Genomic DNA, 24,231 nt, shown 5'->3' on the forward strand with positions numbered 1-24,231 from the left:
CTGTCTGAATTGGGTGGTCTAAAACACACTCCTAAAAAAGTTTAGGACTTTTGTTTTGGAAAAACACAATCCAGTAATTTTGGTACCTGCCATCATTCAGTGTTCAAATCCATTTAAGTTATTAGTTGTGCTCATTTATTACTTTCAATTGGTAATTTTTATAATCCAGTGTTTTTTGTGTATTTCATTAAACAACAGAGATTAGGAATTATATATATATGAGTCTACCGAATAAAGTCGTCACCCAAATTACCATAATAAAACCTGGAGAGAGATGCCATTGAAGTGTCTAGCCTGTTAGTAGATGGATGTGAGTATCTGGAGTTGGAGTTTTTTGTGTTAATTTTATCGTTTAGCTTCATGTGCTCAGTGCTTGATGTCAAATAAAATTTCCAGGTTATTAGTTAAATATTTTAATGAAACATTAGGCTTATCTTCCAGATTGTCTTAGTTAAAACAGTACTTTAAATCAATTGTAGAAATGAAACAAGGAAATTGTCACAGGACTGAATTCACCCATCCCAGAGGTTTTGTCATCACCAGGAATGTCACCTCAATTTTCTTCACAATTTCAGGTCACCTTCTCCTTGCTGCTGGTCTGGGAGCACAGGCCATTTAATTTGATCTGGAAGCATAAATTCTAACCCAAAAATATTCACTCACTAAGATCAGTAGAATAATCAGAACCAGTCCTGATATTCCCAGTTTAATGCCATTCTCTGTCGAACAATCCACTGAAAAAAAAACAAAAAAAAAAAACTAAGGAAACATATATGAAATACATTTATCTGAAATGTTCTAGGAAAAGGACAATTCAAAAGTCCAAAATTCAGTAAAAAAATTCACTGTGGAGTCACTCTCTAGTTTGAACTGTCAGACATGTAACTACCAACCATCTCGTTTTATTAAATGAACACAAAAATAGACAAGGTCAAATAATGGAGACTTAACAAGTGACTCAGATCACTGGTCCCTGTTTTGGCTCTGCCTAGTGGTCCTAATTTAAAGCACATCATAAAAATACTATCATCACTTTGATGACCTCAAGGGTACTTAAACAAGACTCACTGGCAGGTAGAAATACAGATAGTGAGAGAGACTGGGAGAGAACAGACAAAAGTGTTATTAAAATGAGTCTCAGCTGTTTCTCAAAATTGCCTCCTTCATTTATTCCTTATATGAGAGGGGGAGTCAAGCTAAAGTTAGAAATGACACCAGTAATAAGGAGTGTGAATATTGGAGCCACACTCGTGTACTGCTCTCTCTGATGTGTGCTTTTGACCCTGACGTACGCTTTTCCTTACGTAATAATGAGGACCCTACAGCTTTGAAAATGGCAGGACAGCTGGAAATTTAGTCCAAGGAAGAAGTGTAGTCAGTCATCTGTTTCTTTCGCGTTAAAGGTGAGAACTACTCAGAAATCCATCGACAGATATCCGAGGTGTACAGTGAAGGTTGTATGTGTAAGGCTCAAGTTTACAGCTGAGTTGAAAAATTCAAGAAAGCCATCGCTTTTGTACACAATGCAGACCAGCCTGAAAGAGGAGAGAAAACACTGAAGCCGCGGACAATCTGATTCGACAAAATCGCTGTATCACAATTGACAAAATAGCATCAGAAGTGTCCATCAGTCATGGTTCAGTGTCTGCAATCAGTCATGAGGAGCCGGGAGACCAAAAAGTCTTTGCCAGATTTGGCACTGTGATTTCCACCTTTTTGGACTGCTAAAAAACATCTGGTGTTGTAAAAAAAAACAAACGGTGGTGGTCGATTCAAGACAGATGATGATGTGGAGAAAGCGGTGCACAAGTGGTTGCAGGGACAAGACAAAGCCTTTTACTCTGCTGGAATCCAGGCACTTCCAGACAGGTGGTGCCAGTGCATTGAGAAGGGTGGTGACGACATTGAGAAATGACATGATCAGTTTTGTTAAGGTTTGTTCCATTTTCTAATAAATCCCATTTTCTAACTTTAGCTTGATTTCCCCTCACATAAATACAACCCAGGCTTATTTCTTTATGTTTCATCCCACACTATTGGATACTTTTGCACATTTAACATATTCCAGTAATCTACAGCTCTCTCTGTGGAGTGTTCCTGTCTTAAGTGCTAAATTTACCTTTGTAGCTTCTATTTGTTCTCCAATGTTCTTTTCTAAGAAATAGTTTATGGTAATATCTGCTCTTTCTAAAATCTGGAGAAGCCTGTTTAAATAAATGTTTCCAGTGATCAGGTTACCAGGTTTTGTCATTTCACTTAGGAAATGTGGTGCAATGAGTAAGTTTTAAGAGTGGCTTGGTGTTGCATGGCTAGTGCTGTTGCCTTACATTCCCTAAGAGAGAGACAGAGGTTAGGAGCAGGTGCTGATACAGCACATTGCCGCACCCACCACATGACAAACCAACTCAGGATCCCAGATTAGGACCCGAGTGCAGCCATGCAACGGGTGACACCTCAGCACCACACCAGTTCAGATGGAGTTGGAACAGTGTGAGGTTTTTTTTTATGGTGGCCGGAGTGACAATTATGCCACCAACCCCTAGGTTTTTCCCTACAGGCTGCAGGGCCTACATGCAGGGCTTGATGCAGATTAACCCAGGATGGAGCAATTGCAGGTTAAGGGCCCAATGAAGTAGAGTCACACATCCCCTAAGCCTGGGTTTAAATTCCATTCTGAACACTATCTGGGTAGAGGTGGGCACATTCTAATTGTGTCTGGGTATCAGGGTAGGCTTCAACCTCCAAAACACTGAACTGGGCCTATTCGGTTGAACCGATAGATTGAATGTAAATAGATCTGAAACAGTATTTTTTCTAAAGCTTAATATTTAATATGTCTGAGGTACCCATAAAATGACTACTAGGATTGTACCAGAATAACTCAAACATTTATTCTTTAGTGAACACTAACTGATTGTTATGTCCTCTAAACAATTGAGGATGTGCTCAGCAAAAGGTGTGAAATTTTATATTCACTAATTCAGCCTAGTAAGAACCATTTTCTACATGCATGGAGAAAAATGTCTTAATAATAGTAATAATAACAAATGAACATTAAATTAGTTTGAAATCAGCAGAACTGAGTGTTGGCTCTGACACCTAAATTTACATACTGTAATGTAAGAGTTTTCATTTTGATCGAACATAACATAATATTCTCAGACCCATTTCATCTAATTTAGGGACGAAGAGTCCCGAAGACATAAAACAATACCGGACAGGCCACCAGTCCATTGCTAAGTCCAATCATACACATGGTGACAGTGACACTGGGCCAGTTAGGAACTGCCAATCAAACTAACCTGCAAAACCGAGGGTACCTGGAAGAAGATGCAGACAGACATAGGGAGAACATGAAGCATCCATAAAAACAATGAGCAGGTGCAGGATTTGAACCCACTGGATCTGTAAAGCAGCAACATCTCTGCACTTTGTCACAATTTATATAATCAATGACATAAATCATTTGGTTCATTTTAAGTGGACTATAAATAATCATTCTGTGTCAATTTCTGTTTTTGAAGTAACATCTCAAATTTAATCACTTAATCCATTTTCAGTTGTTTCATTTGGCTGTACAATAATGCAAGGTAAAGCTGCTTGGTTTAAACAAATATGTTTGAAAGAAAAAATATATTTTATTTAATTTAGAGATACAATTTCAAAATATTCCCTCAAATAAAAATGTATATTGCAGTATGGAAGAGCATTGCCACTCCTTGAAACCACTATTTTACAATACTAGTAACTGCGTACTGCACGATAACATACAGTGAATACACTTGACTTGAGCATTCCTAGTTTTCCTACTTTTTCTCTGTACGTTTAGCATTCGTTTGCTCAGAGGTTGATGTGCTTGCTGCTTCCTGAGCAGCTCTTCTCTTCTCCACCCTATCAGCCCCCTTCTTCTCTTCTTTCGTCGGCATCTTTTCTCGTTAAAACTGATTAAGTCAGCGTTTGTGTTGCAATTACGTAGTACGTTTTCTTTAAGTGGATAGTAGATGTCACGTGTATGTGTACCAAATTTCAGGTCAATAGGTCAAACGGTTTTTCAAGTACAGGTGATTTAAAATCCTGCACAGACAACAAAGAGCGATGGTAGTGTATTATATAAGAAGAAAATGAACTGAATTTAATTTAATTATAACACAATCAGTTGTAGGTGGTTGTAAAGTGGCGTAGGGGTAGTTTGCAAGTGGCACAATTTGCATCCTGGGTCCGCCCTGCATGGGTTTCTTCTGGGTCCTTCAGTTTAAAATCAGAATCCGAAGACATGCAGGTTAAGGAATTGGCAAACCTAAATTGGCCTTTTTGTGTGTGTGTATTTGTCCTGCAATGGACTGGCACCCTATCCAGTGTTTAAGCCTGTCCTGTGCCCTGTGCTAGCTGGGATAGGCTCCAGTAGACCCCATGACCCTTTTCAGGACTAAGCAGGTTTGAAAATGACTGACGGACAATCAGTTGCAGTCAATCTAAAATACTCAGGGTCCTCGGTTTATGTTCAAGATGCTGGGGTTTGTGCTCCAACTTCCACAGATGATGAGCCTCAAAGTTACAGTGTTTAAACCTTCATCAAACACCTGCTAAAATGTTATCACTTAGCACTGGACTCAATAAAGACAGTCACTCCTACATGTGCTGAGAAGGAGTGAGAATCCCTGTGGCAGCTTCCATACAAAGTTTTAAATGAGTCTAATTTTATAATGATGGTAACTTGTAGTGTAAATGAATGCGTGATTGTTAACTATACAAAGGTTTCAGAAATGGCAAAATTTTAAATTAGTTTAGGAATAATTCTCTCACCTGACACATCTAACTGAACAGGGCCACTCGTCCTTGAGTAAAGATCTCCTTTCCCAGCTCGACACCAGTACTCCCCTCTGTCTGAGAGAGTCACAGGGCTGATGGTGAAGGTGCTGTTCATTTCTGCTTTGTAAGAGCTTCGGTCTCCTCTCTTATGCAGCTCAAATGTCCACCCAACAGGATCTCCATCAACACAACAGTGCAGGCTGACATGACCACCTTCAAATATCGGCCCACTTGCATATCTTGACTTTATTTCAAGTTTGACTGTCCTCTCTGAAAATGTAAAGGTGACAGGATGACAGCATAGGGGCCGAGTGGAGCAGAACATAAAGAGACAGAAACTCTCACCCCCTTCATCTAGTCTTATTAGAAATGATAAAGATCACTCCATTAAACAAAAATAAATAAGATTACTTCAGTAAATGCACCATAACAACACTGAACCGTCTCACAAGGCAAAACCTAACATCATTCTGGACTGATGAGAGACAACGGACATAAGGAGTGAATCCAAATGTGAAGCATTTCATGTCACTCCTAGAGACTGGACCTTGCTGAGCCCAGTGAGGTGCAGTTAGATTTAGTGCCACAGTGATATTACTTTCCATTAGCAGGAGTAGCAGCTTAGTAACATGGTAGACTGTGGGAGCTTTGGAGTCCATTGACAAAAGGGTTCTTGTTAGACTGCCCAGAACAAACTAGTACAGTGGAACCTCGGTATACGTCCTTAATCCGTTCCAGACCCTTTGACTTATACCAAACAGGACGTATACCAAACAAATTTTTCCCATAAGAAATAATGGGAAAATGATTAATCCGTTCCCATGAAAAAAAAATCCTATTGCTATTGGCATATTATACATTGATGGGGTTGTATAAAATAATTTAAACACTGCTTAATACTAAAATACATAAATACAAAAGCAATTAGATGAAATAAATGAAAATTTTACCTCACTTTACTTTTTAATAACAATCACAATCGTAGATACCGTTGTTCTCGGCAAACGGTATGGAACAGCCAAGTCCCGGATACGCATGCCACCTTCATACTTTTCAACAATCAATTCAAATTTACATGAAAAAAACACAAAATCACGTTGTGATGATGCAGGTTTGCTGTATGCTCCCATCTGCTGCCGGGGAGCCCTTGAATCCTACACCGTCGGTAATGTGCCTTGCTGCTAACCTCATCGGTAACAACAAAGCAAGGGGATGGTGAAAAAGTGCAAAGTGCTTTTATTAAAACAATTAACAAAATAAGGTGTTCAAATTAAAGTGCAGTCTCCAAAGTTCCAATAAATAATCCATAAAATCAGAAGTGAAACATGGAGGTTAAAAACAATAGAAAAAAGTCTTCTTAAAAACAACGAAGTTAAAAGCAGGAAGCATTCTTTAAAAACAAAACAAGAAGCCCGGTGCCTGCTTCCCAACTAGGGAGTCGCCCTACTTGCAGCTGACCTTTGGTCTGCCTGCTTCAGCCACTTCATCCATGCGCGCTCTCGCTCTCTCTCTCTCTCTCTCTCGTCCGTTCTTTCTTTTTACTCCCCTTCAAGCCAACTCGCGCTTCTGTTTATCAAGATAAGCAGCCCCAGGAACAATCATGAATGCGGACAGTCCCTCACAAGTGCACTTTGGTGAGAAACGCCCACATCGCTAATCGCCCTGACAACCTTCAGCCACATAACCACCACGCCCCCTCAATAGGCTGCGAGCGCGGTGATTATTTATTTTAAAGCTGGACTTTGACAGGAGCTGTGGACCCGCTATATCACACACGTGAAAGTTCACAGAGAGTTATAGTGAGGGTTGTTCACTGAATGCTAGCAACTGGCGCACTAACGCTCGTGGGCAGTCGTGGCTTTGTCTCGAGAGAGGTAAACAAGGTTAGCACGCGTGTCGTATTCCAAACAAAGGTCATATACCAAGCAAATTTTTTTGTGTCCAAACAGGACATATACCAAGTTGGACTTATTCAGACGTATACCGAGGTACCACTGTAGTACTGTAGAATGCATAGAAAAAGGTGGAAGGCAAGTTGGATTTAGCCACCAAAACTGTGACTTTGTCTATCACCCAGAGGTTTGTTTTCTGCTCAACTGTGGTTGACTGGAGTATTTGTATTCCCTGCTTGTATTTCTATCTATCTATCTATCTATCTATCTATCTATCTATCTATCTATCTATCTATCTATCTATCTATCTATCTATCTATCTATCTATCTATCTATCTATTCCCTGCTTGTATTGCCAACTGGCTTTTTAATTTTTATCTTCAAATACTGTATGCCATTTGTTAGTTATGTGGAAGTGTGTCTGTCTGTCTGTTCGGCCCAGAAGTGCGAGGAGGCCCGAAAGTGCAAGGGTATAGCATGAAGCTCAAAGAAATTAACTCTGTCACTAAAGTGACACCGCTTAGAAAAGAGAAACTTGCTTAGTTGCTAATACACAAGCGAGGCAAGCACGTCAGCAAAACAAAACCTCCGAGGAGAGAGAAACGCCCTTAGCTGATGAGTTTGTAGGGTTGCCAGATTAGAAAATTAGAAATATGGGACACTCTTAAAATCTCTCACTATATTACAATATGTATAAATTTATACATGCCCCCTACACACCCAGACCAATATATTATATAAAAGTAGAGACAAAAGTTAAAAACATAAAGCAAGGATTTTAATCTGTTATGAGGAAAACAAAAGTAAAATCATTTGAAAATTATTCACTGAAAGTGCAATTACACAGTTTGCTTCAAAACAGCTTCTGCCTTGTTTGATAAATGTCCATTTGCTGGAATATTCATCACGAAATTCACACTAACGTTTTGGCATCATGGGGTGGATGGATGGATTAGTTTTTAAGATAGAAAAAAAGTGGGCCATGGCATGTAGTAACAACACACTTTGTTGACAGTCGATGTGTGTTGCAATGATGATCGAGATCTGCACAGCAGTGCAGCTGGAGAGCAAAACGGTAACAGTGTTGTCCTCAGCCAACCATAGCAACTGAACAAGTTGCAAATTGGCAGAAAACACGAGTTTCCTCGTTACATTTGGGTTTTTTTCATCAAGAGAATCTGAGAAAAGAAAGTATAATTACTTATAACGTTACAACTAAGTACCGTAAGAAGGTAGTAAAAATATTTTTATTACGAAATTTGAAAATTAACTAAATAAAGGCCATTTGGGTGTCCCTGAAAGGTCAGTATCGGACAGGGGACAAATTGATCAAATATGGGATATAAGGGACGTCTGGCAAACCTATAAGCAATGGAGTCAAGCATGTCGGCAAAACGATACCTCAGAGGAGAGAGAAACTCCCTTAGCCGCCGACAGGCAACGGAGGTAAGAACGTCGGCAAAAGAAAACCGCAGAGGATAGAGAACCTCACTTAGCCGATGTGATTGATTGATTGAAGTGCCAGAATCCATGGTTTCTAGGGGCCTGGGCTTTTTATAGCAGGGGCTTACACAGCTAGTACTGTATGTTAGTGCACAGTCAATGGAAGGTTCTATTATAACCACTGCAAGCTAAACTATAAATGGAATATTCCAATTGTTTCTAGTCATTCTGACAAGAGACGAATTCAGTCTATGATCTGCCTTGCAGTTGGTAAGGCACGGAGGGCAAACAGTTTCAAACCACACTGAACGTGTTGAAGTGAAGCCTACCTAAGTTCATCATAGGAAAGTAACACAACTTTTAAGTATAGAAAATAACTGAAGTTTCAAATGAGAAAGCTAAGATTGTAATGAAGCATTCAAAAAAAATTTTCTAGTGAAGGAAAATACTTCTATCAATTTAGCATAACCTAACTAACATAACAAATGGTTCTTGTGATATATTTAAATGTTCTCTGGCTTAATATAAGTCATTGTACTATAGCTCTAAACTCTTTCATGAGCTCCGTGTCTGTATTCAGTAAAGAAAACTGAGTTAAGCTGAATTAAATTTACTGACATAAAATATCAGCAGTGTCACAACCAATTACAGTCTCAACTGCCAGAACATCACACATACTGGACAGGGAAAGAACTTCCACAATAAAGCAGAGAATTACTGAGTAAACTGAAAACCTTAAAGTATAAACTGGACAATTGCTGTATTTTGCTCCATTTCTTTCTGTGAACAAGTGGGCTGTTTAGAAGTTTATAGTGGTCAGCTCAGAGTGGACAGTGGCTGTTCTTTCCAGTCCACTCTGCTCTTCCATCACAGTGGATTTATTTAGGTGTGTGTTTCAGCTGCTGAACTGCTCCTGTCTTAATAACCACCACCATAACTGTTATGGTAGCTCTGCTGCTCAAACACTCCATCTTTGTATGTGACTGTGTGTTCAGCTCATCCTTACAAGAGACTAACTGGACAGGACAAGAAGTATGAAGACAAAGTAATAAATTAAACTGAAAACAAAATGAAGTAGGATGTTCATGTCCAAATCTTGCTTGCTTAGTCACAGTTTCGCTAAAGTGGCCTACTCTATCAATCTAAACAGGACCACAAAAAAGAAAATAAGAGCTTCAATAATTGAGGGACACTTTACATGAAAATTCAAAATTCACTGCTAATATTAAGGGATTTTGAACAAATTTAGGAATGTAACAGTAGGATTCTCCAGCTATACCTTGATATACTGAGCTAAAATGAAAAAATGTGACATACTGTATGTCTTCTTACAGAAGTGCTCTGTGTTAGTCTTCTCTCAAAGATCAGATGAATTAATACAAATTAACTTCAAACATTCATTCAGACTGACTTGTCTCCTGTTAAGTCATTGAATGAGCGTTTCGACAAACAGCCTTTCTGCTGTCCTGTTTGTGTGACCAGCACTTACTACTGACCCACCCGTAGTCACACACTCACCCTGGACAGTCAGGTTTACAGGATTGCTTTGATATGAGACCTGAGAAGAACGAACTCTGCTGGCGTAACAGCAGTACACTCCACTGTCAGACTGATCCACAGACTTTATGGTGTAACTGTGTCCACTGGCTTCTTTAATGGGACTCTTCCAGCTTCCTTCACCTCCTCTGTAAAAGTGATATGTCCAGTAAGTAAAGACACCATCAATACTACACTCCAGAGTCACTGTGTCCCCAATGTACACAGTGTTTCTGCCACTCTTTAGCATCAGTGTCACCTTTGGATTTCCTGCAGAATAGGAAAGATTAAAATTATGTGGTAGAAACAAACATTAATACAACTTCTGCTCTTAGGTTGATTAGTAAACAATTAATGCATCAGTCGTATACTTTCTCAGGGAACTCTACAAAGCAAATATCATTTCAATATAAATTTTTCTTTTTGCAGGTGTTCACTCTATTTATTAAGTCTTATTGACTAACGAGGAGCCTTTTACAACAGCCACCCAAGGAATGAAAAACTAATCTATCTCTCAGTGTTGACATGACAAAAGAGATAATCATGGACTTCAGAAAATCACATCCTGTGCACATCCCACTCAGCATCAACGGTTTATATGTGGAGACTGTTAGGAGTAGCAAGTTCCTCGGTGTGCACATAACTGTAATAAATACAACATAAATAAATACAACTGCCAAAACACTAGAATTCAAGCAACACTCACGGTAATGTCAAATATATGTAGCCCTAGGCTCATATAATATTCCCCTTAATAGTGTTTACTGGTTCCTTAGAAAAGAATAATTATTATTATTTAGTCATGTTAAGTGTAAAGCGGAAATGTGCATATGCACAAAAAAATCCAGATGCATGAATCTATGCGTACACCAACTTCCTTGTTCTTCCACTACATAAATCCCAGTCAGTATGACAAGTAACACATGTGCAAGCGCCTGCTGCCACTCCCCAACTCCTCCCAGAATTACGCATCTTTGAATATGCAAATAAATATAAATAGCCCTTAAGCTCCACGATCTGTGAAAAGGCAATGGCAAAAGCACGGGGGGGAAATAGAAGAATTTCAGTGAAGAAGGAAGTGGCTTCTTGTTCTTGTGATTCCTGGCCAATATTTTGCACTGTAGATGGCTCTAAGTCTATTAATAAAGATGTGTTGAGCAAACTGCTCAGCTGTGGCACTGCCACTAATACAATTTCCGCTTCTTTCAGAGTGGTGGAGAACTCTCTGGAGGACTACCGAGCTAATGAGCATAAATATATCCTTCATTTCAGTTCAACAGAAACACATCAGAGTCATTCAACATATGAAGTACAGTCTAGCGAGGTTGTGTTTTTGCCCCATCATATTTTAGGATTTTCTTTACCCTGCTGCTACATCATGTCTTTGGTTCTTTGCCTGAGAGAATTTATATCCACAAAAAAAAGGAAAGCTGTTTGACCTGGCCTGCAATAAAGTCAAAACTAAACTAAGACCCTGATCAGAGCATTGGTATTTGCAGATGATGCATCATTTATGACTGAAACAGAGAAGCACCTCCAAATCCTGATGAGCAACATCTACCAGACTTGCAGAGAGTTTAAGCTGACCAACAGTCTGACGAAGACCAACGCTATGGAGCAGAATGCCAGTGTACCAACAGCCATCACTATTGACAACTAGGAGCTGAATGTTGTACACCAATTTACTTATTTGGGCTCCATCATCACCAACACCTTTATCCTATATGAAAAAGTCAACAAGAGTATTGGGAAGGCTGCCAGAATCATTGCTTGCCTTACCACATGCATCTGGGAGAACTCCATGCTCACAGTGAAGACCAAGATGGCATGCTTAGCATTTGAGATGCTAGTACACTGTTATATGGGACTAATACATAGACAATATACACCAAAAGGGAGAAGAGGTTCAACAACTCAACTACATTTTGCAATTCCTCTGCTGTATTTTACGCATCTCTTGGTGAGACAAAGTGCACAATACCACGGTTCTTTCCTACGACAACCTCCCCAAGCAGGTACACACTTCTCAGAATGCATATGCTGTTATGGCTAGGTAATGTTTATCACATGGATGATGGCCACATCCCAAAGGACATCCTCTGTGGTGAGCTGGCATGTGTCAAAATAAGTGCTGCTCATCCACATTTCCATTTCTAAGATGTCTGCAAGCGAAACAAGAGGGCTGTGGGAATCGATGCCGACTGCTGGGAAAAGCTTGCAGTTGACCACATAAAGTGGAAAATTGCCTTGAAGCTCCACCTCAAGACAGAAGATGACAAATTTCAAAATGCGGCAAAGGACATACAGGCCTATAGGAAGGAACACTGCAAACCCATCCCCACCAGAACTGAAATTTCAAATCGGTGTGAGCTCTCCACCAGAGACTGCTGTTCCCTCATGGGTGTCATTGGTCATAAAAGACCCTGCTCAGACACCGATAGAGTGAGAACAAAGTCAATGGTTTCCTCTGCAATACCGTCTTTGCTGCACAGTTAGTGACCATCACTTACTTCTGACCCACCTGTAGTCACACACTCACCCTGGACAATCAGGTTAAAAGGACTGCTTGGCAGTAGGACACGAGGAGGAATGTGTCTGTAGGCATCACAGATGTAAACTCCACTGTCAGACTGATTCACAGACTTTATGGTGTAACTGTGTTCACTGGTTACTTTAATAAGACTGCTTGAACTTCCTTCATCTCCTTTGTAAAAATGATATGTCCAGTCAGTAAAGCTCAACTCAGAGCAGCACTGTAGAGTTATTGTGTCCCCAATATACACAGTGTTTCTGTCACTCTTGAGTGTCAGACTTGCCTTTGGATATCCTGCAAGGAAGAAGAGACCAGAATTAGAAGATGGCATGGAAGAAACAAAGAACTTCTTTGGTTAGGCTAATAATAAATCAATTGATCAACCAGTCACATAGACATTATTACAAAGAATTTTTCAAAGCAAATATCATATTAATATGAATGATAGAGAAGTTCAATAAATGAGAGTCCTTTTGCATACAGAAAACCTCTACAGATTAAAAATAAGTAACTGAAATCTATCATTTTGTTGTAGTGAGTTACAGAGTAGATGGAGTGAATCACTGGGTATATCACGGAGGTCATGGAAACGTGTCACCGACTGCCTCTGACCCATTAAGATTATGTAAATCACTGGAAAACTCATCTAATGTGACATGGCCTTAGCACAGAAACAATTCTGCAGCTTTTAAACAAACAAAACAAAATGACAGCAGAGTGCTCTTGACTCAGTGCTGACTTGCTGTCTCTATGTTCTGGCTGAAAGATATTTTACAATTAATAAGGACGGGGTGACCAGCCGCAGTACTCTCTCAAATGTGGTGAACTTTTAATGCAGGCTTTACTGCATTATCACCCAATCAACATGTTTGTATTGTAGTAGGCTAAAAAACCCAGCTAAGATTCACACTGATGAGTGCCGCATTAATAGGAATGTTTCTTGAACGAGCATCTCTGAACCACATAAAAACTGCTTTTTCGACGTCTTCAAATGCAGCAGTTCACATGCGTTTGCAATCCGAGTTTTTCTTTCTTTTTTTTCTCAGTCTTTCAAGAAAATTTACAGCGTCAATGGCAAAATTCCGAATTCACTGGTAACATCTTTCTTTTTTTTTTTTGCCGCAATTGAGAGCTGCAAAAACGGAAAGTTTTTTTTCTAATATGAACTGTTATCATTTTTTTGTATCTGCCATTTCTATAGGAGGGTGACAATGAGTTAATTTCCAATGGATGTTTTTTAAATGTTGATGAGCAATAAGCAAAAGGTATCACTGAAAACTGCAGGAAACAAAAAGAGCAAAAAAAAAAAAACAGTACGAGGAAAGGTCAAAGAAAGAAAAAAAATTACAATGTTTCTGTTTAGGGATCGTTGTGCACAACTGAGCTGTGGCCACAGAACTAACTGCTCTGCAGATGATTCATTCAGGAATTTCAAGGTCTTTTGGGCACTTCGTTATAATGAAAGTATCTGCTGAATGTACTTCGTAGTAATGAGATTTCTATTGACTCGCGTCATATGGGGAAACTGTCGGGACCATAAAAATACTTCGTTATAATGGAATTTTACCTGTATCTGTAGTACTTCCTAATTGCTGTTTTGGCTTTGTTTCTTTTCCATTTGCTCAAGTGTTGTGTAAAATAAGAGAATGATAGGAAAGAGAAGTTTCCTTAAATTAACTATTACACATAAGATGTTGGAATATTATGTGACAATATATATGTCACACAAAACTCAAAGAGAGATTAGCAGAATCATTGCAAGGAAACAAATAAATCTTTACTTTGCGTATGGCTCCTGTTAAACTAAAACATCCTAAGATGCCTTACAAGAGGAAAGTGAAAGTAATGTGTTGTGCCTTTGACGGTGAATTATTTATTTTTTTGGTGGGGATCCCAGGAATGCACCCAGCCTTGGCCTGACACATACACACTCCCTCACAGAGACAAAAAGCAAACAGTGATAAAACAGAAATTGAAGAATTTATTAAAAAAATAATAAATGAAATATAACTACGCAAACTACAACAATCCCACCCTAGTTCCCTTCCGGCGACAATACAATAAACACAAATTCAACAATAACAAACAACTAACAAAACCACACACGATGAAGTCCATAAAAATGGCAACTGATGTAATGAAATGATGGAAATTGATAGTCCAGGGATCAGCTCGTTGTATGTGAATGTAAAGATCAGTTCTACCAGTAATTCCTGATGATGATGTGTGATGGGATCAGAAGAGCTTCTTTCTTTGCAGGTCAACAATCAATCCTAATACAGTCCTCATGCAGCAGGAAGACACCAGATAGTCCATACACCGAACAGGAGACAATCCAGGATATAACATGAATCCACAGGAATTTGAATGGGAAGGTAATCAGACAAGTCACTCCAGACATGAAATAACAAAAAAAAACTCCTCTCTTTTGTATAACTGGCCTCCTTTTAAATCTCGTGCTGGCCTCCTTGTCCCCAGCAGCCCTTGAACCCTCAGCAGATGGCCAATCAGAACCATTGTAGGGACTGCTGGGAGTTGAGGTTTTCACTCACCAGAAGCTCTGCACCAGTATATATAGTTGGTTTTCATATCTGTGCTTCAGGCAGGTTTATTGCCCACCACTTAATTACTGGGTGAACTGGAACAAGTTACATGCCCTGTCAAAGTTCCAAACGCAGTAACCAATTAAACTAAACTAATATGTTGAGATGGAGTTCACTGTGAAATGTGCATAAGAAAGGATTTTTGTTTAGTGTGTTATGCTTATTGTAACTAATAAGTTAGCTCACTCAAACAGGAATCTTGGCTTCAGAGTAACACTATTTAAAGGTGACTTGATACTTTGGCCAAGTCTTACTGTTTCACGAATTAGGGGTAAATCATTTACTTGATTGCATAGTTGATTTATATTTCTTTTAAATTTTTCACCTTGCCTTTTTGTTTTACATGGTCGCTACTAATTAGAGTTTTTTTTGTGGCAAGAAACACTTCAGGTAGCTACCACGTCACATTCAAAAGTTGCAACATGTGATGTCATTGTTGTAATAATTTAGAGATTTTTATTATTATTATTTAGTACAATTTGCTTTTGCTTTGTTATTTACTTGTCCTCTTAGGGAGTCAAGGCTGTGGATGGGGCGTCAAAAAACAACGACGTTTAAAGCCCATTGCGGCACTCTTTGTGTGATTTTGGGCTATACAAGAAATACATTGTTGTTATCTTTTATCATCAAGTTTATTTTTCATGACACTGTCATTTTGTGTGATTTTTGGGTTTGAAGACATTTTGTTGCTGTTGATTGCTACCACATGACACCCTGTAGTAGTGTATTGTTTCATCGTTAAGAAATATTATTTAAGATGTGCAACATGCTGTACCTAATGTCCATTGTTTTGGATTCCTTATCAAACAAATCATTCACAGTGAAGTTGGTGATGCTTTCTAAAAAAATAAGGTAACGACTTTTGTTAAATAATTTATTTATTCCCTTAATATGAGTACATTCTTTCAATGTGTTTTTAGTTTAGTATATTACATTGAACACAAGTTTTGTATTTGGCAATATTTTTTTTCCAGTAGTGTGTTATCTATTATAAGCTCATTAGGAGATAATTGGAACAGTAGACACTCACTTTTGATTTTAAAAGTCAAAGTAAGTGAAACAAAGCCTTGCATGCACTGCCACATTTATTTTTATTTCTGTATAAACTTCTGTATTAACATAGCTTAAAATGGCATGTCATGTTGATCTAGGCCCTAATAATATCATATCACAACATTCTTTGACTCGTTTTATCCAATGCAGCTTCCTGTGAGGGCAGAGACCATCCTGGAAGAACTGCAAAGAAGGCAAGAAATCATCATGGACAAAGGACCAGTCCATTACTATGCCCTATCTTGCAATGTGGTATTAATTGCACTGACTTAAACACAATGTGTCTGTTATAATTCCTGCTTATTGATTCTGAAATATCTTCACCTATTCCTCTGTTTTAACGTATTAATATAGTTGTGTTATTTTGAATGAACCGCTGACCATCCGTGGTGCAACTCCCTCTCATATCAGGCAAGTTCATGATTTTGACTCAGCCATTTTAAATATGAGATTTAATTTGCTGTAGCCACTTTGTTTTAAGTCAGCTTGTCTCTATTTTAGTTGACAGCCTCTATCACCATTTTTTTACCTCAAGAACAGAACAGATTTTGTTAAATATTCTCTGTCATTCTGGATTAAATGGTTTACCTTGCGCTCTGACCCACAAAGGTCATGCAAAGAGACAATTTCCTCTCAAGGATTAATAAAGTATATATACTATATATATTATATAGATATATATATATATGTATATATATATATATATATATATATATATATATATATATATATATATATATATAAACAAGTGCTCTGCTGTAAATATGATAAGATTAGATGTCTTTCGAAAGCACTGGATTTATCCTCGGTGTCCTTGTTGACAGCCATGAAGAATAATATCTAGTGCATCACTGTGGTGTATATATTTTAATAAGCTTTGAGCTCAAATGAATAGCTTGCTTATTTACACTGACAAGCTACAATAATAAAACCACCTACCTAATATTGCACAGGTCCCTCTTATGGCAACAGATCAGCTCTGACCCTTTGTGGCATGGACTCCACCAGCCCTCTGAAGGTGTCCTGTGGGATCTAGCCTGAAGACATTAGCAGGAGATCCTTCAAGTCCTGTAAGTTGTGAGGTGGGGCTTCCATGGATCTGACTTTATTTTCCAGGACATTGCAGAGATGCTCAATCGGATTCAGTTTCAAAGGATTTTGCGGCCAAGTGAACACCTTGAAGACTTTGTCATTTTCCTCAAACCATTCCAGAACAATTTTTTGCAGTCTGGCAGGTTAAATTGTCCTGCTGAAAGTGGTAATTTCTATCAGGGAATACTGTTGCCATGAAGGGGTGTACTTGGCCTGCAATATCCACATGAATGTCAGGACTCATGGTCAGATTTCCTAGCAGAGCATTGTCCAGAATATCACACTGCTTCTGTCCTGCTGCCATCTCTTGCCCTGGTAAATGACACACATGCACCCCACCATCCACATGATCTATAAGAAAATGTGACTAATCAGACCAGGCCACCTGCTGCCATTGCTTAATGACCCAGGTCTGATACTCATGTGTCCATTGACAGTGAACAGGAGTCAGTATGGGCATACTCGCTGCTCTGCGGATACATAGCCCCATACGCAGCAAGCTGTGATTAGCTGTGTGGTTCTGACACTCTCATGGACAGCATCAAATGTTTCAGCAATGTGTGCTAGCGATGGGAAGTTCGGATCATTTTACCGACTCGGACCTTTGAGTCTCGTTCAGCAAAATGAACGAATCTTTTTTTGAGTCATTTCGTTCAATTTAGCAAAATATAATTAAAATGTTACCTGCTACTTCCCTAACACATCTACTGCTTACACAAATGTTGATCACAATACTTAATCTATAATTTATTTGTAACAGGATTATTTATTTATAAAATAACACACCACAGAACCTCAAGAAACAGTAACAAAATCATAGTGACAGAAATTGACAGACCTTTTTTATCTATAAGAAAATGCGTTTTAGATATTTTTTATAATTTTGTGATAATTTCTAAATATTATCCAACATACAACAAATGGAATTTTACGTTAGTATTTGACTGAGGTACTGAGCCGGTAAGTGGTCACGTGACAAAAAAACGAACGACTCGAAAGACTCGAGGAATGAACTAATCAATTCTCTTTCCGGCTCAGACTGCATACTAGGTTAAGCTTATGGGGCTGTCACGTGATGAACGAACAACTCGAACCCGAAGACTCGAGAGATGAACTAATCAATTCTGTTTCCGGCTCAGACTGAGTTGGTTTAGCTTATTCCAATACAGAATCTATAGGAAGTTGCGCAAATGTGCATGCGCGACTGAACGAATCACTCCCACGAGACGACTCGTTCTTCCCGAGTCACATTAAAGATTCGTTCAAAATGAACGAATCGTTCAAGAATGACCCATCACTAATGTGTGCTACACTAGGTCTTCCATGGGATTAGACCACATGGGCTAGCTTTCACTCTTATAGTGCATCAATGAGCTGTGGGCGCCAATGACCCTGTCACAAGTTCACAGGTTGTCCATCCTTGTACCATTTTTGTGTGGTAGTAACCACTGCATACTGAGAACATCCTACAACACCTGCCATTTTGGGATGCTCTGACCCACTCACTAGCCATCACAAATTGGCCCATATCAAAGTCGCTCAGATTCTTATGCTTGCCTGGTTCTCACACATCACCTTCTAGAACTGACTGTTCATTTGCTGCCTAATATATCCCACCACTTGACAAGTGACATTGTAAATTGATAATCACTGCTATTCTCGTCACCTGTCAGGGGTTTTAATGTTGTGATAATTGGTGTATACTTTAATTTCTGAATATTACTATTATCATCACTATGTTAAAGTAGGCTGCGACCCTCACCAGGAAAAGCAGATGAGATGAAATGTGATTTTACACTGCTTACTTTTCCTTTTGTTATGAATTGATTGCCTTTCTTTCACTTTTGTGTCAAAGCATTTCATTTGGTCTGCTGGGAGGACGGCTAAGAATGTTTCTACTAGAAAAGGAGGCGCAAAAGTTCTAGTTAGACACTGATTGGTTTATTGTATCAAAACAATATTATCCTAAAACTACAAAAAGTGTTACTGCACACTAGCATGTTGACACCTGTGAAGTGGGACTGGGAACAACCAACTTATTGCCCTTGTCAATGGCCCTCAGACCACCACAGTGCCCTGGGGGTTAAAGTCACAGGAGTATTGGAGAGGACAGACAGTAAGGCTCTTACCAATCACACTCTGTGGTAGTAAAAGTCTGTGGTAGAAAACTAGTGCCACTTTGGGGAGCTCCTCAAGGTTACATGCAGACCTTTGAGTGCTGGCTGGGTAACCTGGAAATAGTTATGAGGGGTTACCCGGATGGGTGTCCTGACCTGAGTTTAAAAGGCCCTTGCATTCAGTATACTGGGGGCCTTGGAGCTGGGAGGAAGTATTGCTAAATGGATTGGAAGGGAAAGGAGGCTACAGGTTAACTAGTAAGTGATGGGTAAATAGGACGATCAGAAGACTTAGGTGTTTGTAATTTTTTAATTTGTTTTTGAGTAATTGTTTTCACCGTTCAACTGCATTGGGTAATAAAACCCTATTCTTTTGTTACTACTGTTCTTTTTGGTCATCATTCGGGTTTGGGAACGAAACATCAGTACCCTATACAGTCCATACATCCCACAACCACTTGACCCTATACTTTTTGCAGCACCACAGCTGATGATCTTCTCATTCACTGGGACTTTTGAATCGCTGCCCTCTGTACCCTTGCACCCTTCAAACATTTGCACACATCTACATCAGCTGGAGAAGAAATTAGAGCACCTCAGATGACCACTGCCTTCATCTCAGTTAATTTTTATTTTGAGTGTCCCAACAGAGCAGTTTGTGGATTTGTATACTGAAAAATTCTTTAATATAAGCTAAGCCTAAAGTTATTATTTCATTTGTTAATTGATGTTGATGTATTTATTTTGTTGTCATTGTGGCTCTGAGGTAGCCTTGTAAGCAGAGCAAGTTTCACCAGTGTGATTCCCAGCATTGAAACTGGTCTGTTCATGGAGCTGGTGCTCCCTCCTGGCCTTAATCCTTCAATATATGCCATTCATGTTAAGCATTTTCCACATGGTAACAATGACATTAACCAGTAGATCCATAGCCATTATTGTGGATGTCTTTGTGACCTTCTAGAATATTGTATGTCTTTCTTTTTAAACAAAGTTGAATGGCTACAGCAGATAATAATTGTTAGCTCAATTTTAAGCCTCATGGCAAAAGCTTTGAATACTTATGTACATGTGTTTTCTCAATTTTTTTATTTTTAATAAATTTGCAAAAACCTCAAGTAAACTTTTTTCATGTTGTCATTATGGGGTGTTGTGTGTAGAATTCTGAGGAAAAAAATGAATTTAATCCATTTTGGAATAAAGCTGTAACATAACAAAATGTGGAAAAAGTGATGTGCTGTGAATACTTTCCGGATGCACTGTACCTTCATTGTACCGCACACCCAATTCATCATCATCATCATCTTCAATCAATATCATTCATTATTGGTGAGTACCCATACATTTTACTGTATTTTTATTAAATTAAAATAAATTAAATTATTACTTATTTATACCAAAGATAAAAACAGCGCATACCAAAGAAAACATGCTTGCATGAATTACCGTACAGTACATATTGCGGTAACATCAGTATTTTACATTCTAGCACTGTGACAGATATAGTAGTACAGTACTGCAGCGTTTCTCAACCTTTAATTATTTATTTATTTATTGAGTTTTCATAACAGTTTTAATTGCGCCCCCCCTAACATTTTTTTTGAAATGTAGATGCATATTTTATTATACCTACTAAACTTTTATCGACATTTATCTAACTCTATATTTATTGTTCTAGTATCAGAATGTAGTTAAAGTTAATTTGTATTGGTTTCGACAGATTTTTTTTCATATTTTTGATTCTTGTTTTCTTTTTTTCACATCTTCTTGCCCCCCTTTTTGTTACTTCCGCCCCACAGGTTGAGAACCACTGCAGTACTGTACAACATACATGTTTAATTTTACATTCTTTTTTTTTTTTTTAGTGTAATGTATTAAGCAGGGACGGCACGGTGGTGCAGTGGTAGAGCTGGTGCCTCGCAGTAAGGACCCCTGGGTTTGCTTCCCGGGTCCTCCCTGCGTGGAGTTTAAATGTTATCCCCGTATCTGTGGGGGTTTGCTCTGGTTTCCCCCCAAAGACATGCAGGTTTGGTGCATTGGCAATCCTAAAATCGTCCCTAGTGTGTGTGTGTTTGCCCTGCGGTGGGCTGGCGCCCTGCCTGGGATTTGTTCCTGCCTTGCGCCCTGTGTTGACTGGAATTGGCTCCAGCAGACCCCCATGACCTTGTGTTAGGATAATAGATGGATGTATTAAGCTGAGTTTGAAATTAAATTAAAGTGTTTTGGAGGCAAATTTAGGGTTTAAGCTATAAAAATAGGCATTTTTTTGATCACATCCAAAATCTGTGGTTTTTCACAATTCGCGTGTGCTCTAGGAACATAACCCCTGCAAATTTCAGGGGTCATCTGTATATAAAATTAGATTAGATTAGATCGTGCCAGCAAAGCAGCGGGTCCATATGGAGTATCGCCACGACTGCTGAAGGCCTGTGCATTGGAGCTGGGGAGTCCTCTACAGCGCATCTTCAACCTGAGCCTGGAATAGGGAAGAGTCCTGAGGCTTGGGAAAACATCTTGTATCACCCCAGTCCCAAAGGTATCACGTCCTAGTGAGCTGAATGACGTCCGGCCTGTCGCTCTGACATCACATGTGATGAAGACCATGGAGCGGCTGCTGCTTCACCACCTGAGGCCACAGGTCCACCACGAGCGGAGGATGCCATCATCTATATGCAACACCGATCCCTCTCCCACCTGGACAGAGGCAGTGGTGCTGTAAGAATTATGTTTCTGGACTTCTCTAGCACCTTCAACACCATCCAACCTCTGCTCCTTAGAGACAAGCTGACAGAGATGGGAGTAGACTCACACCTGGTGCCATGGATCGTGGACTATCTTACAGACAGGCCTCAGTATGTGCATCTCAGGAACTGCAGTTCTGACATTGTGGTCAGCAACACAGGAGTGCTGCGCGGGATTGTACTTTCTCCAGTCCTGTTCAGCCAGCATACATTAGACTTCCAATACAACTCGAAGTCCTGCCACATGCAAAAGTTCGCTGATGACACTGCTATCGTGGGCTGCATCAGGAGTGGGCAGAAGGAGGAGTATAGAAAGTTAATCAAAGACTTTGTTAAATGGTGTGACTCAAACCACTTACACCTGAACACCAGCAAAACCAAGCAGCTGGTGGTGGATTTTAGGAGGCCCAGGCTCCTCATGGACCCTGTGATCATCAGAGGTGACTGTGTGCAGAGGGTGCAGACCTATAAATATCTGGGAGTGCAGCTGGATGATAAATTGGACTGGACTGCCAATGCTGATGCTCTGTGCAAGAGAGGACAGAGCCGACTATACTTCATTAGAAGGCTGGCGTCCTTCAACATCTGTAATAAGATGCTGCAGATGTTCTACCAGATAGTTGTGGTGAGCGCCCTCTTCTATGCGGTGGTGTGCTGGGGAGGCAGCATAAAGAAGAGGGACGCCTCATGCCTGGAAAAACTGGTGAGGAAGGCAGGCTCTGTTGTAGGCACGGAGCTGGACAGTTTGACATTTGTAACAGAGAGACAGGTGCTGAGCAGACTCCTGTCAATCATGGAGAATCCACTGAACAGGATCATCTCCAGACAGAGGAGCAGCTTCAGCGACAGACTGCGGTCACCGTCCTGCTCCACTGACAGACTGAGGAGACTCCACACTATGCGACTCTTCAGTTCCACCCGGGGGGGTAAACGTTAACATTATACAAAGTTATTGTCTGTTATACCTGCATTGTTATCTCTCTTTAATTTAATATTGTTCTGTATCAGTATGCTGCTGCTGGAGTATGGGAATTTCCCTTTGGGATTAATAAAGTATCTATCTATCTATCTATCTATCTATCTATCTATCTATCTATCTATCTATCTATCTATCTATCTATCTATCTATCATATAGTGCCTCTCATATCTATCTATCTATCAATTATATAGTGCCTTTCACATCTATCTATCTATTATATAGTGCCTTTCATATCTATCTATCTATCTATCTATCTATCTATCTATCTATCTAGTGGTGTCAAAGCCTTCTGTACAACTTTCATTGTTTCTGCCTTTTTACATAGTTATGTATGTGTGAACCCTAGGAAATTACCAAGTTGTCCAGATATGGGTGAACAAGCAAACATCACCCAATTGCTGGGATGGGTAAGTGTAGAGTTTCCAGAGATTGTGTGTGAAAGCGGCTACAAGGAAACCTTGGTGAAGTTTCATACTTGGTCTGAAGAGCTGATAAACCATCAGAAAAGCAGAAAATGACTAACCTGAAGTGAGGTGGGTAGAACACTTGAACTGACAAAAGTCAGCTTCATTACAGACCAGAAACCTCTACCACTTACCTTCACACTGGAACGAGAACATCACCACAGTCAGGCCTAAAAAAAGAGGACCAGAATTTATTAGAAAAATAAAGAGACAATAAAAGTGCTTCTGATATAGCCAAGTGGCTTTTATGGTGCACTGGAAATCAGCAGATCTTCTTTGGTGTTTTAATTGCTAAACCTCCAAACATTTTATATACTGGTTTACAAAATCATCAGAAATTTTAGTAACTGATTAGGACAATGCTGACATTTAAATTAACAAGTTAAATGTTTGTAATTACTTTGGTCATTTAGAACAATTAAATTGAAAAAGTTACATAATTTTAACAATTTCTTCATTTAGAACAACTTTGACATTTAAATAAATAAGTAAAACTTTTTTTAACTACTTTCTTCATCTTTTACACCATTTTTTTTTTCTTATTATGCTACATTGCACCCACATTGACTCCCAACTGTAACCAAAACTCTGAAGCCTGGTCGATAATTGAAATTTGTGATTTGAGCTGCTCTGCTTTACAATGTTAATGGACTGAGAAACTGTACATGGTTCAAAAGTATGGACAGTTGAGCCACTATATTATGAGAGATATCTGTCCCAGAGTGCAATTCATTTGTTCAAATATATTTTCATTTTTTAATTAAATTCTGCATGATGTTTTCTCACTAGCTGAGTGTCTGACCACAGAAGAGCCAAATAAAGACAAACACAAAACAAACAACTATAAATTCAGCTATTAACAAAGGTAAACTTTGTATTTTAAACATTTAAAACAAGTAAGTATACTTACAGATCACAAGGTAAAAGTCAAAGTTCTGCATGCTGCTCTTGTCCTTAAGGAACAGTGAGCA

General features: G+C 39.2%; 1 protein-coding gene across 1 annotated transcript; it reads right to left on the reverse strand.

Moving 5' to 3' along the window:
- Positions 1-435: 435 nt before the first annotated feature.
- LOC120518804 (leukocyte immunoglobulin-like receptor subfamily A member 2) lies at positions 436-24,231 on the reverse strand. Its single transcript, XM_039741780.1, has 6 exons — positions 24,171-24,231; positions 23,395-23,430; positions 12,220-12,507; positions 9,663-9,950; positions 4,804-5,079; positions 436-734 (listed from the first exon to the last, which is right to left on the reverse strand). Exons 1-6 carry the CDS (start codon positions 24,199-24,201, stop codon positions 616-618), a joined length of 1,038 nt encoding a protein of 345 aa, XP_039597714.1. The 5' UTR covers positions 24,202-24,231; the 3' UTR covers positions 436-615.

Source organism: Polypterus senegalus, chromosome 18 (assembly GCF_016835505.1).
Source record: "Polypterus senegalus isolate Bchr_013 chromosome 18, ASM1683550v1, whole genome shotgun sequence".
Taxonomy (NCBI): Eukaryota; Metazoa; Chordata; class Cladistia; order Polypteriformes; family Polypteridae; genus Polypterus; species Polypterus senegalus.